This window comes from Rutilus rutilus (assembly GCF_951802725.1).
Source record: "Rutilus rutilus genome assembly, chromosome: 22".
Classification (NCBI taxonomy): Eukaryota; Metazoa; Chordata; class Actinopteri; order Cypriniformes; family Leuciscidae; genus Rutilus; species Rutilus rutilus.
The window spans coordinates 14,392,651-14,407,455 of record NC_140227.1 but is presented as its reverse complement, the minus strand read 5'-3'; the positions used below and the strand labels follow the sequence as shown (position 1 = coordinate 14,407,455).

General features: G+C 35.5%; 1 protein-coding gene across 3 annotated transcripts in view; it reads right to left on the bottom strand.

The window, feature by feature from the left end:
* Positions 1-2,192: 2,192 nt before the first annotated feature.
* mcf2l2 (MCF.2 cell line derived transforming sequence-like 2) overlaps positions 2,193-14,805 on the bottom strand; it is a 99,478-nt gene continuing 86,865 nt past the window's right edge. For all 3 annotated transcript variants that reach the window (XM_084394564.1, XM_084394565.1, XM_084394563.1), the window contains exons 27-34: positions 13,795-13,890; positions 12,889-12,972; positions 11,962-12,033; positions 10,432-10,521; positions 10,055-10,170; positions 8,688-8,803; positions 5,415-5,509; positions 2,193-3,607 (exon numbers count right to left, since the gene is read on the bottom strand). In XM_084394564.1, coding sequence (XP_084250690.1) covers positions 3,543-3,607; positions 5,415-5,509; positions 8,688-8,803; positions 10,055-10,170; positions 10,432-10,521; positions 11,962-12,033; positions 12,889-12,972; positions 13,795-13,890 — 734 coding nt within the window. In that variant the 3' untranslated portion in view covers positions 2,193-3,542. The remainder of the gene's footprint in view (positions 3,608-5,414; positions 5,510-8,687; positions 8,804-10,054; positions 10,171-10,431; positions 10,522-11,961; positions 12,034-12,888; positions 12,973-13,794; positions 13,891-14,805) is intronic.

Below are 14,805 nucleotides of genomic sequence, written 5' to 3'. Positions count from 1 at the left end.
GGCGATGCACGCTGCTGCTCCGTCGGTGATAGAATGACACACAATTATTTAATTGCCGGTATTTAACATTATGAATAAAACACAAGATACTGATGTAAACACAAAATTGCAATGTAATTCATTAAAACACACACAAAAAAGTCGCGAACTAAAAGACAATGTTAATCAATGAAACAATGAAAATCATTGTTTAGCCTCAGGCAAATTTATGATGTTAAGCCTTACAAACTTCACCATGCTAACCATAGTTTCCATCGATATACATTTATTGTAGGCTATATTTATATTTATATTTAAATTGATATTTATATTTGTAGCCATTTATAATATTATATATAACTTAATATGGGATTTTCTTTGGTATTGTAGAAACTGTATTATATTATATTATATTAGGCTACATTATATTATATTGGGGTCAAGTTCTCTTTTTTTGGGGGGGGGGGGGGGGGGGGGACTGGTCTTTTAAAGGACTCAAATAATTTAAGAATTAAAGGGGATTTAAGGGAATAAAGAAAACAGCAAAATCCTAGGTCTAATTGTAGTTGCAAAGTAATCAATTGAAACTATTTGCAAATAATACTTTTTTTAAAATTGCCTACATGAATCATGTCAATGAATGATAGCATATTTTCATGTTTTGTCATCCTGACAACAAACAGCGGTGCATTATGGAGTGCAGCAAAGCAGCATCAAGAATATCAAATGTTGGCCATATATTTGGGGGGACTTGTCTCCCTCAATGTTTATAGTGGTTATGGCCCTGATTACATTATACTATTTCGATAGTCCACTTTAGACATTCTACTAACTATATAAGTAACTTTTCAACTACATGTCAAAACTCACATTAGATTAGTAGGCAGTAGTAGACTGTCAGACTATTAGGTTATGGCTAGTTGTTAGGGTTCGGGTTAAGAGAATAAGTTGACTTGCAAAGTTACTTATAGTCAGTAGAATGTCTGTCAGGAATCAGGATCATCAAAATAAAGTGTTAGCAGATATTAAGCAGACAGTCCACTAATACTCAAATGAGAATTAGTTGACATATAGTTGCAAAGTTAGTAGAATGTCTAAAGTGGACTATCGAAATAAAGTGTTACCTATATTATATTCAATATATCCCTCGTTTCCGGCTGTCTACTGTAGGTGGAAGGTCATTTAGTGTTAATGCTCCTAAATTGTGGAATTCGCCACCTCTTACACTACGTAATACCTCATCTGTGGCTACTTTCAAGACCCAGTTAAAAACATATCTATATAACATGCATTTTGTATAATGTGACTATCTGTATCCTATGTGACTGTATGTGTGGGGGTTTAAATGTATTGTAATGTACAATGTAAAGCGACCTTGAGCTATGGAAAGGCGCTATATAAATAAAACTTCTTCTTCTTCTTCTATATAATAAAAAAATATGCATCCATTTTCGAAAATCCAATATAATTTTTTTTTAGCCTATATGGGTTTATAGCAACTAAATCTGTAGTAACAATTGTATTTGAATGAAAAATATGGTATAGTCAATTTTCATATCAAACTAAATAAAGACCATGTATGAAAACAAATGAATGCATGATTAAATTATGAAATGTAGTTTATTTCCTTAGCATTCACTCTCATCTCAAATGTGAACTCTTCTGTCCGGAAGATTAAAACCTATCATCCTGCACTGTCCTGATGTGATCTCGCCCAATTATCAGCCTTTGAAATGCCCTCCGGTCATCCAAAAGTGCAGCCCCTTTCCCGCTGACAGAAGTCTCATTCTTTATTCTGCCAGGCCTGGTTTCGGGCAGGAACGACTCCTGATAAATAGACTGCCAGGTGTCTTCAAAATCTTTAGACACCTGAAGCCAAAGTGAAGGCTGCTGGAGTGCACTTTTTTTAAAATTCGGTTTCAATGCTTGTCACATCTCTCTGGGTCTTTGTGTCCCGCTCTCTCCACTCTCTCCTGCTTTACTCTCCTGCCGCCCCTCAGGAGTTTTTGGGGAGTTTGAAAGCACCCTCTGTAGAACAAAGCCAAGTGAATCTTGCCTGTCCCTCTCTCTCCTCGCTGTCCTTCTCTCAGACTGGCTCTTCTCTGTTGCACACTCTCTTAAAAACAAAGCTTCCAATTACAACCCAAAAACAGCCTGATGGATCACAGCTCTCAATCACAAGTTCCTGAAGGTTCTCAAGGGGATCCGCGGAGAAGATTTTGTTCATTTTATTACATTTTCATCACATTTATCAAACTTCGGTTGAGGCTTCATAGTCTCCGTATGAAAAGTCGTATGGTTTTGCAATGAATGTATTTCATTATGCATATGAAAATCTACAGAGTTGTGTAATACATATTCACATCAGCTGTAATATTGTCCATAGGGAAGCTGTGAAAAGCAAAATATTCACATAAGTGTGCACAGAATGATGATACCAAGAATTACATCGGCATTCAATATCAAATCTTTGTGCTTACTTAGATATTTACATTCAAACAAATAAAGCAACTCAATAAGATCAGATAGATATCAGAAAGTAATCAAACTACCGACTACATTTAAATCGCAATCATATGTGGATATTTACGGTTATGAGACGAAACATTTGGCATCATTACTACATTCACGGTCAAACTGCGCTCCGGTTCTTCATGTCATAGGAGGAAGGATACAGTACATCTGATTTCTGTATTGGATTCGGTTACTCTTTAGCACAAACTGACAACATTCATGAGCAGTACTGTAAAATAACAGCAAAGCTGGAATATTTATGCAACAACAATCATTTTCTGAAATATATATATATAAAAAAAATCTGTAAATATTACACATTTTTTACTACGTTTCGAGATTATTTACAACCAGACCATGATAGAGATGAATATATCACGTATAGAGGCAAATATTTGAGGAAGGATTACAGATATTCAGCTTTCCAAACAGCAGAGCAACGAAGCTTTACAGATGGCTTATGCAACTTTCATGTCAGAATATAAAAGAGAGTATAAATATTGTACATATTAATTCATCAAAAGTGCTGTGTTTCTGACCAACAGTCTCATGAACAACAAAACAAATCAAGTATAGCATTTCAGTGGAGGTTTCAGCAGGACGGAACGGTCTTGAGTCTCTTTCTCTCAGCGTTTTCAAATGGCCACCTCAGTGCTGATATCATCCCGCACAACGCCCGGGTGTTCACAGAGGTCCTTTGCGGTTATATTTGGATATTTCTCTTCAAATACCCCTGCATTTGCTGCTAAGGCACAGCAGAGTGAACGCACGAAGGCTGCGTGCTGAATTTGCGACTCACGACTGCAGAATGTTGTCAATGTGGCGTCAGCGCTGGAGAAGGCCAGAAAAGACCGGAATCTGTTCTGATTGATCGGTCTCATCAGAACGCTCGTATAGCAGCAGAGTTTATCTATTCCTTCAGCGGAGAAGGTGTCTGTGTGGTATTACAAAAAGCTGTTGTCGAGTATGATGTATAAGCATGGGGAAAGCGAGGACACTATCACGGGACGTTCAGCGAGCAAATCTGCTGTCCTGAGCATCCGGGATGTTCAGCATGTGTCGTCTGCGTCCTCTGTTTTGGTAAGGGCAGCGGTGCAGAGGTCACTGAAAATATCTGAAATGAAATTAAAAACAGAAGATTAGTTACGTAACGTACAGTCTTTTCATTCAGAGCAACGGGAAACAGGTGGCAAACAAAACCAGACCTTGCAACAGCACTCGATCATAGCAAGGACAAGATCCATACAAACAAGAAAACAGAAAAGACACGACAAAGACGCAAACCTTCAGAGTGATTAATGTGCTTTACGTCTTTTGAAATGGGATGAGGGAGTTTTGTTCAGCACAGGTGGAAGAAGCTTGAAGCGCAACATGAAAAACATATATATGTACATGTATATTCTGAAGCTGCAGGGCTCAACTATAAGGATGAATCTATTGGATAAGGATTTCTGTGATGGCAAAGCTGAATTTTCAGCATCATTACTTCAGTCTTCAGGGTCACATGATCCTTCAAATTCTAATATGCTGATGTATTCATGTTGGAAGCAATTGTGCTGCTTAATATATATATATATATAAAACCTGTGATACTTTTTTCAGGATTCTTTGATGAATAAAAAGTTTAAAAAGAACAGCATTTATTTAATCATTAAGAAATCTTTTCTAACAATATACATCTTTACTATTACTTTTTTTGGATCAATTTAACACATCCTTATTGAATAAAAGGTTGTTGTTTTTTTAAGACAGAAAAAAGAAATACTGACCCCAAACTTTTGAACGGTGGTGTATATTGTTACAAAATATTTCTATTTTGAATTAATGCTGTTCTTTTTAAACTTTTTATTCATCAAAGAATCCTGAAAATAAGTATCACAGGTTCCAAAAAAATATTAAAGGGATATTTCACCGCTGGAAAGATAAATGTGTATTTAAATTGTTAATTCTACAATTAAATTAAATTAAATTTAGAAATTAAATTCTACAATTGTAAAATGTAGTAGAAATGTGAAATTATTTTAGAAGTTGGTGCCTTCTAGACTGAAAAAAGCCAGAAAATGTATATATTTATATATATATATATATATATTTTTTTTTTATTATTATTTTTTTTATTATTAATCCTAAATTATTACCATAATTCAGCAATTTATTGATCAAAAGTGACAGTAAAGACTTTTAACATTGTCACAAAAAATTCTAATCAATGTCAAATTAATCAAAGAATCTTGATTTTTTTTTAATAAATATTAAGCAGCACAACTGTTTTAATCAATATATCTGAAATATATTCAAATCCAAAAGAGTTATTTTAAATTGTAATATCATCTCACATTATTACAGTTTTTACTGTATATTTACTGTATGCATATATTTTGTGGTCAGTGTTAACAGGGCAAACATCCATAGAGTTGAGTCCAGAGCTGCCTCGGCTCTTAGTCAAAGCTTTATATGCAGCACCTTGTTATTAGTATAGCAAAAGTGTGAGAAAACCAGTCAAACAAGACCGAGAGTGGCATAATGAGCACGCCAAGGTTTCATGGAATGAAGTGCATGCCTGTGGAGGTGATGTCATGCACACCTCTTAAAAAAGAAAAAAAAGCAGACTGCAAACAGGTGCCTCCGTCAGTCTCGCCGTTCACTGACCTAGATCTCAAATTACAGCCGGTATGTTTCACGACGGTGTCTTGTGTGCATTCACATGTAAGATATGTGTAAGAGCGAGAAGGGACTGAGTGACATGAGAGGGCAAAGTGCATCATCTAATGCATCGCCATAAAAGATGTAATCCTCATAAAGTATGCGCTAAATATATCTGAATGAATTTTATGGTGACCATCAGTCTGAACTAAGTGTGTTCAGAGTGGTGATGTCAGTCATGCCCTTCTGCTGCTCCTCCTGGGATTGGTGTGCGGTACCAGAGTTACTGTAAAGGTCTACTTCTTCTGCTGTGGACTGCAGGACAGTGGGTGGAACCAGTCCTGTCTTCTGAGTTCTAAGGTTCTTGACTAGCCTAGAACATGAGAGACAGTGTTCATCTTCAACGGCAGCACGAACATAGAGGACCTGGAGCTCAACAAGGGCTCAATATGATTGGCTGATTCCTTGGAATTTTCATTCAAATGACGAAAGAGGTTTGATGGACCTGTTATATATGGTGGCCCACAACACAAAACAATGTACTAAGCAAAAAAATTAAGCCACAGCACAAAAAGAAACTCAGCTGACTACTAGATATCCAAATCTGACCTACGTGTTTTCCAGCAAGACCGTAACATTGTAATGGACAAACGTCTGATCTAAAACGTATATTTAGTCAACTTAAATCCAAAACATTGACTTAGCACGTTCTGAAAAATCTTGCTTTTCCAAGTTGACACTGCCCCCTTGTGGTCAGGAGCAGTTTCGTTAATTTAGTTGCAGTTAAAAATGTCTTTGCTCTGTACTTTTTAGTGTTGTGCACCTATGGCTGTAATAGTTATAGGTTAAGCTACATTGATTCAGTTAGGCTTTATTTATTTTTTACGGAGCCCATAAAGGAATATGGTAATGGGAAAATTGAGATAGGAGGAAAATCTAAAAACTAAAGCTGTTTTCGAAATTACCCCCTATACCCTCATTCACTATTCCCTACATTACTTCACTAATATAGTCGACTTAAAGGTGCAATGTGTGATATTTCTGAGGATCTATTGACAGAAATGCAATATAAGATCCATAACTATGTTTTCAGTGGTGTATAAAGACCTTACTTAATGAACCATTATGTTTTTATTACCTTAGAATGAGTCATTTATATGTACATAACCGCGACCACCCCTTCTATGAAGGTCGCCATATCGTGACGTCATGTTTCTACCGTAGCCGACAGCAAACAGACAGACGCGTTTCATCACTAACTTGAATGAGAAGCAGCAGAAAAAGACGCGGCTTCCTACGTCGGCCACCGTAGCCTCTCATTCGAGTTTGAAATTTCAAGGAAAGGCCGCGAATTATTGACCGATTGCAATTCGCAAATCTCACCACTAGATGCCGCTAAAAATCACACACTGCACCTTTAAAGTAGTGAATGAAAACGAGTGAGCGAATTCATACATTGAGTGCATCGGGGGGGAAAAGCAGGTCGATTGAAATAACTGTCGATTTAATCCCTGATTCTAGGAGATCACACTGTAAAAAGAATAGCTGGTGCTGATGTTTAAGTCATTTCAACTTAAATTACATTAAACTGACTTAAAAAAAATGAGCTGAATCATGTTTAACATAAAAAACTTGAAAACTGCTTAACTTTTTATGATGAGTTAAAGCAGTGTAAAAACATATGTTGTCCAAACTTATTGATCATATCATTTTTTGCAGTGCATATCTGAATAATTTTCCAGGACCAACATTAATAATACAGTAGATTAGAACATGTCCTGTTTGGGTCAAGTTTAATAAGTGTACACTGTAAAAGTTGCACATGATTTTGTGGGTTAAAACTGAGTTTTATTGGTTATACTGTGGGATACTGGGATTATGTTGTGATATTGGCGAGCAATATCAATGTAGACAGTACAGCCCAACCACATCAAGTCTTTTGGCTGTGTATCGCATACACTCCTCCTGACACAACTAAGCAAACTCTAGCATCCTGTGGTTCAAACTACCTTAACTTTAGCTTGACTCTGCACAATGTCAAAACATCCACATCCATGAAAGCCTGAAAACTTCTTGTGAAGGGTTTTAGGGGGTTGATTGGTGAGCAAAGAAAACTTTGAAACACTCTACAAAGCAGAAAAATGACTGGAGACAGTTTTCAAGATTAAATATGTATGAGATACTTCAGAATATGGCTGGCTTTTTCATTTTAGTGAAGAAATGTTAGATTAGGTGGTATTTAGCACCCCCAAAAGTATTAGAACCCTGTGAAACCTCTTTTTCATCTTTTCATCAATTGGGTAAATGAAAAATAAGGGTGTAAAAAGAATAATAAAGTAGAAAAAATAGCCAAAAAAAAAAAAAAAAAAAAGCCATTTGGCATAATAACAGATTTTCATTAAGATTATATCATTAAGATGAGTACATTCATATATATATATATATATATATATATTAAAAGAAATTATATATATGTATATATATATATATATATATATCATTTAATTTCTTTTCTCTTGAAAAGGTAAAGGATTACTCTTATTTCCTGTAATTTAATTACAGTTAACTTCTGATGTGATTGCATTAAATACTGTACAACAGTTCTATATAAAACAATAGTGCATTTAGCATAAAAATGTCATGTTAAACTGTATGCAATTAATATAACCTTCTCTCTTTACACACTTTGGTCAGTTCAAGAACATTTTGTGCAATTGCATTTTGTTTATTTGAAAGAATTAAAAGTCCAGTTTCGTGTCTATATCCTTGTATTGTTCAGCTGGTCGAGGTTGATATGAGAATACTTTTAGAGATAGTAATTAGTACAGTAATAGCTTGTAAATAAATTACTTTTTTTGGGGTAACTTAACCCAAGACGTTATATACATAATGTATGTGTGTGTTGGGACTTGCCCATCATAAAAAGGTATATTTTAAAAATTAAAGAGAGGATAAAATAATATTTTAAGGGACTTTAGGTGGTCTGAAGGTGTCTCTGGAATATAATTTCCTGTTCTATGCTTTTTATGCTTTTTAACGTGTTTCTGCCTGTCGGTTGCTCTACATGCCTTTTGGGTTTTTCAAATATTAATAAGCAGGGAAGCAGGTTTGGAGAAATATATTTTGTTCTCTTCAAGAATATAATTTATTTAATGAGCTTTTTTCTTTTCTTCATTAACATCAGGGCAGTTTTATCACCCTGACAAAAATTACTTTTCTTATAAAAAATAAAAATAGACACATCATAATAAACCGATCCAAAAACAGCCCAATTTGACAGCCCAATTTCTAAATAGAGAATGGCTTGGTTGAATAAAATCAACAAATTACTGATTCTGATAAAATTTTCATGAAACTCCTATTTTGACTGTGTGGGGTATTTAAAAGCAAAACCTTTGAATAATGATATTAACAATGAGACCTCAAACAAAATGAGCAACAGAATGAGAGTTTCGTTAGTGACTGTCAGGTTTTTAGTGAAGCCGTCTTGAACGACGGCATCATTTGACTCCTGCAGGGATATATCTGGATGGAGGCTCCTCATTACTCACCAGTGGCCATTCTCCGACTCTTCCAGGAATTGTACTAACTCTCCAGCCTCTACTGAAAGATCCTGAGCGGTTCCCGACTCGTACGTCAGCTGCACCTGATAGCGATCGTTATCCCCCTTAAGAGAGAGACAAAGATAGGCATCATTTATTTCAGGGTCATGGCACCAGTTATTGGGTTTATTGGAACTGGGAGGAAATGGGCAGGAAAAGTTAGATTCATACAAAGGTCTGCATTTAGTCATTCTTATCAGAGAAATCTCATCAGTTGTTTATTCAAGGATGCCCTCTGGTGGTAGGAACCATTTATGTGCAGTTTAATTCCCTCTAGCCACCATTAAAGAGGTTCTGAATGACTTTATGCTGCATAGCTGCTATTAAGCCTCACTTCTGAAGCAGATCTCCACTCCTCATGCATCAGGCAGGATTAAACACAGAGAAACTCCTCTGGGTGTTTAAGAGTCAAAGATAATCTGGCCTCCTTTCTGTATTAACTGTAAAATGTTGCTATCTTTTATCTGAGCTCACTTAAAATCAGCACAAAAAATCTTTTATTTTATTTTAAAAGGGACAATTAAAGGAATAGTTCACCCAAAAATTAAAATTTTGTCATTAATTACTCAATTGCATTGAGTAGGTGTGGTTCCAAACCTGTAAGATTTTCATTCATCTTCGCAATACAAATAAAGAGATTTTTGATGAAATCTGAGAGATTTCTGTCCCTCCATTGACTTATTCGCAACTACCACTTTGACGCTTCAAATAGTTCATAAAGAGATTGTAAAAGTAATCCATATGAATTGAGCGGTTTAGTCCAAATTTTCTGAAGAGACACGATCGCTTTATATGATGAACAGATTGAATTTAAGCTTTTATTCACATATAAACATTCATCAACTCACACATCAGTTGTGGTAAACAGAAGCTCAGGCATGGAGGGACAGAAATTCTCAGATTTCATCAAAAAGATCTTTATTTGTGTTCTGAAGATGAACAAAAGTTTAGTTTAGAACGACATGAGGTCAAATATATATATTTTTTTTTATTGTTCTCATTTTAAACTACGGCAATTCTTGCCAATTTCTTAAAAAGAAACCGTAATATTCTGTGAAAATATTTAATGTGTGTGAAAAAGTAAATAGTAAGTGTTATTTAAAAATAATGTAAAATATATATTAAATAAATGCAAAAAAAAAATGTTTTATATTAAAATATAAATAATTATTATTACTATTATTGACATGAGAGATTAAATGAGAGTAATGGCAGAAATCTTTTTTTGGTGAACTCTATTTTTTAGTATTATCCTCTAATACAATACAAAATTGGAAGGTGAGATATGTGGACAAAATGTGTATAAAGACGTTTACGTTTTTGTTATGTCCTTCATCCTCTCCATCTGAGGAAATGGAGAGTTCTTCAGCACTCGAAGGAATGGTCTCAAAATCCTCAGCGTCCATTGATGGCAGATGCCGTTGACTCCATCCTGGAAAATAATACACACGAGTTAACCTCATTCAGTAAAAACCTTACGAGAGACGACACTCAGGGAATAGTGCTTGAGTTTGCCGGAAAAAAAAGGAAAAAAATCTTCTGTGAAAGGTAGACAAGATGTTGAAGCACTCAATGAAAATAACTCTGACTGATTCTGTCACCGTCAGGCATCGAATGAGGAATGAAAATAGACGAAAACTCCTGAGAGGACCCAAAATGATTGGCATATCACTGCCTGTTTTCACATGATTACCTGGTTGAGACGCAGACCTCGGCACAGCGGGCTTGGTACCGGCGGTACCTTTACTTTTGCTCTCAGCGGGAAGTGAACCTCGTACGGTGTCTGTGAGAAAATTCACTGTTTTATCAAACATGACCTCTATGATAGTAGCGATGCATGTGAAACGAAACCTCACATTATCATGCACAAATCAGCCACAGTTAACTGCCAAAACAAATGTCAAAATAGCAACAGGAAGTCACTTGCACCCTGAAATGTACACATAACCTTATCCGAGAAACAGAGAGCAGCACAAAATAGGGAAAAGATAAGATCTGGAGGATGATACACACTTGATCTGAACTGAAAGCCACCACCACAACACCACGGTGCAAGCATAAACACTTAAAATCAGAATAGATCAAAACAAGCTTGAAATCTGGTAGATTAATGCAGGCTAACCAACAGATAAGGCTTTTTCAAAACTGCAAGTGTTTGTAGCATCTGTAAGAATGGTTTGGAAATGACAAATCAGTAATGTTTGGCCATCCATGCCATCATTTTTCAGTTAAAGTGTTAATGAATTTATGGCTTTCTTGGACTTTCTCATAGGGTTATATATAGCTGTATAATTTCAGACTGTTCTTGCAGATTTTAGTCAAGATTAACTTAATAAATATTCAATGAAAAAATACTGAAAAAAGTAAAATAAATATTAGAATGTAAGAAATCCAAGTACAAATCTATTTTAAATTAATTACAATTATTTTTTAATAATAACACAATTTATAAAATGATAAATGCATGTAAAAATGTAAACATTATACCATTCATTATAATGTATTTTGTTTTCTATTGAGCCCTATTATAGATGTAAATAATAAATATAATATTATAAATATAATACATTTTATATCTTAAAATTAGAAAGTACAATTTAAAATTATAAACACTTTTTAAATAAATGCATTTAAAATATATATTTTAATCTATATCTATTCATCTATATAAATGTGTGTGAGTGTATATATATATATATATATTAGTGCTGTCAAATCGATAAATCGTGATTAATTGCATCTAACAAAGTGTATATGTATATATATATATATATATATTTTATATATGTGTGTGTGTGTGTGTGTACACTACAAACCCATATATGTATACATATATATATATTATGTAAGATGCGATTAATCGATTTGACAGCACTAATGTGAGTGTGTGTATGTACACACACATACATACACATATAATAGTATTATTATTTTTAAATATTTACAGCCCTGTTAATGAATGCAAACCAAAAGGTCTAAGGTTCAGGTCCTAGTAGAGGTGATCCTACAACTAAAAAGATTTTAGAAGATCACATACTTCCATGGTATCCTTAACTCCAAATTGTTCCAGAACAACTGTCCTGGTAAATAGTGTCCTGTTGCTTTGAATAAAACCATCTGGCCTCTTACTATAGACAATAAATGAATAAAAACAAACTAAAAAAAACAACATCTTACAAGGACTATTTTCAGCATGCAACATGCCGTGCTTTCCATGTGGTACCTTCATAGCCAAAAGGTGTTGGGTCGCTCTTGATCTGATGCCTCTTGCTCTTAAGGCTAGAGGAGAGAGGAACTAAGCACAAACATGCATTTCTTTTAGGAAAGAAGCCCAGCTCATCTATCACATTCTTTCAACCTATCCATCCAAGATTAATAATCACACTAATTTTTCATTATTCCCCTGCAGTTGCAACGCTTTCATCACAATAAAAGAGAATAATGGGCCCACAAGAAACAAAAGGCTCATGTGCATCTAAATTCTCATTCACATTCCCAGAGCTGCGCAGCGGGGCTTCATTGCTAAATGTCATCCCAGATCCCAAATGTCAACTTATCAAGAGTCAGTATTTATTATTCAGTGCAGCTGTCTCTTCATGTTTTTTAGGGGATTAATTTGCTACAAAGTGCACAGTTTGATTCTGTGCATTTCAAACATTTTATATGAGCAGCAATGAAGGAGCTTGAGATGAAGGTTGATGGTAAAATACCAAAAAGGTATAACAATGCCAGTTTCAGTTCTAAGGAGGTGGGCTACAGGACTTTCAGGTTGGGCCAGAGCTGGGATATTGGGTTCCCAGTGTGCTAAGCCATTGAATAGGTGGGACAGGCCCACCCATATATATATATATATATATATATATATATATATATATATATATGACATACCACATACCACTGACATTACCCGAGTAGTTGAATATAAGGTAAATACAGTAGAAATCTCTGCTCATTCAAGGACATGCATTTACTGCATGTGGGGAGCAAGAATAATGTGTCTAAAACGCATATGCACAGTTCAGTTGTACTATAACGTTTGTCCTCTTTACCTTAACGCTGTTAAACTGAATGTGTGAAGTCGACTGTTAGTTCACATGTGTTCAGAGGTGATCATGCACATGAGTAAAACCACACAAGCGGTTTTTTGTACCTTTAGTGCGCGGTGCAGAGGCGGAGCTGACAGTTGAGACTAAGGAAAAGCGGCGTGTGACTTCAGTCTCCTTAGCTGCAGGTTCTGAAGTCAAAGGAAGGGATGGGTTAGTAGTTAGTCTGATTTAAGAGAAAACCGGATGAAGTGGTGAAATGAGAGACAGGCAGATGGAAGATAGTGCACATTCTCTGACATGTTCAGCAATGGTTCTTTTGAGGGTGGCAAAAGAATACCATTTCCTGCTCACTCTCATTTCTTTCCTGTTGATCTCTCTCTGTACTTTTCTATCTGCTGAAATAAAGTGATGGTGGTAAGTCAGATGTTTATTTTAACACAAAAGGAAGTAAAAAAGGATAGCCGAGAATGACAATGGATGTATTTGGAAGATGTAGAATTAAAAGAAATAAAAAATTCTAAGAAATGTACCCAACTGTAATTTTACAAAACTTGATGCCGACTTGACAAAGATTTTACAGACCGACATATAGATTGTTGGTCTTGCTTTGGCCTTTAGGCAATTCAAGTGAACCTATGAATTAGAAACATCCAACTAAAATGCCAGCACTGTTTTGAAAATGTCAAGAGAATAGTGTAAGCTCAGTGTAACACTACACTATGACGTTTGCTTGTGCTTGAAGTATCTCAGTTCTTCTGTTGTCTTCAGCGGAGGCTGACCTGCTTTGCACACAATTCAAATTCCTCTGAGAATTTGAATGTTCTATGATGACAAAGCTCTTGAGGTTCCCACATTCCTTTCAGAAGTCAAATAAAAGGCAATAAGTGATCTCAGAGACGACTGACAGAGAGTGATGACGATGAATTTTAACAACAGGGGCAACAGGCACACATCAGAATGAAATGATAGATGAGTCCAAATAGAGACGAGCCATGGTGCTGTGCCATTACCTGCGGGAAGAGACCTGCGGTTTGACAGGCCCTGTAAGGTGAAGCGTTTTCTAGCAAGAGCAGATCGCTCTGAGCCGAGGCTGGCTGAAGCGTCAGCTATAAGAGGAGGGGAGGAGAGGACTGCGGTTAAAGAAGCAGGTAGGAAAGGTGAGGTGAACAGCAGGGAAACGAGAGCAAGAAGGATCTGTCATGAAATAAAAATGCTTAGTCTGTGATAAGGTTGGGAATCAAAAATCGAAAAATTCTATTTCTGGAATTGGATCCTTAGGGTCAGGAATCAGGTACTTGTTACAAAATAAAAATTAGATTTCTCTTATCGATTCCTTTGTGTGCATTTTAATATGACTTTAAACCATTCAAGCGCATAAAGACCAGCGCACTTTTTTACACATCCAAAACGTGAACACAGCAAGCCGCCTCTCATACTATATAGTGCGCGATAATGAACTTCCGTTCAGTTCCCTTCCACGTCTTTTTGCACTTGAACGGACAAATACTCACAAAAACATCGCAAAATATTCTTGTAAGCACAGTCGTTATGTCTTAAGTGAACGTAAACAGTTGACAAAGAAAACGCATAACAGTATATTGGATCTGTGCAGCTCTTAAAGTGACAGCAGCCTAACATTCCTGCTGCGGTGTTTAATCAAACAACAAAAGACAAAGAGAAAATTCAGTCGCCGTTCTTGACTAAATAACTTTTGTAACTATATTTGTAATGCATATTTTATTTATAAAGTGCAGTCTTGTTTTACATTTGATTACAGTTTCTGTACCGGAATACCTGAAAATCTTAAAACACTGTTTATTTCAATCGCATCTTTGTTCAGTTGTATTTATTTGTGCGATTGCTAATTTGTTTATTTGTTCTTATTTAATCACGGAGTGTTTACTTGTCTTTAATAATGCTTGAAATTTATATAAGTTAGTCTAGTTTTTAGTTTTTTTTTTTTTTTTTAAACCATAGGCAAAAGTTCCTTGTATAAGTGTTCTTTAGCCTGTTTATTTTTG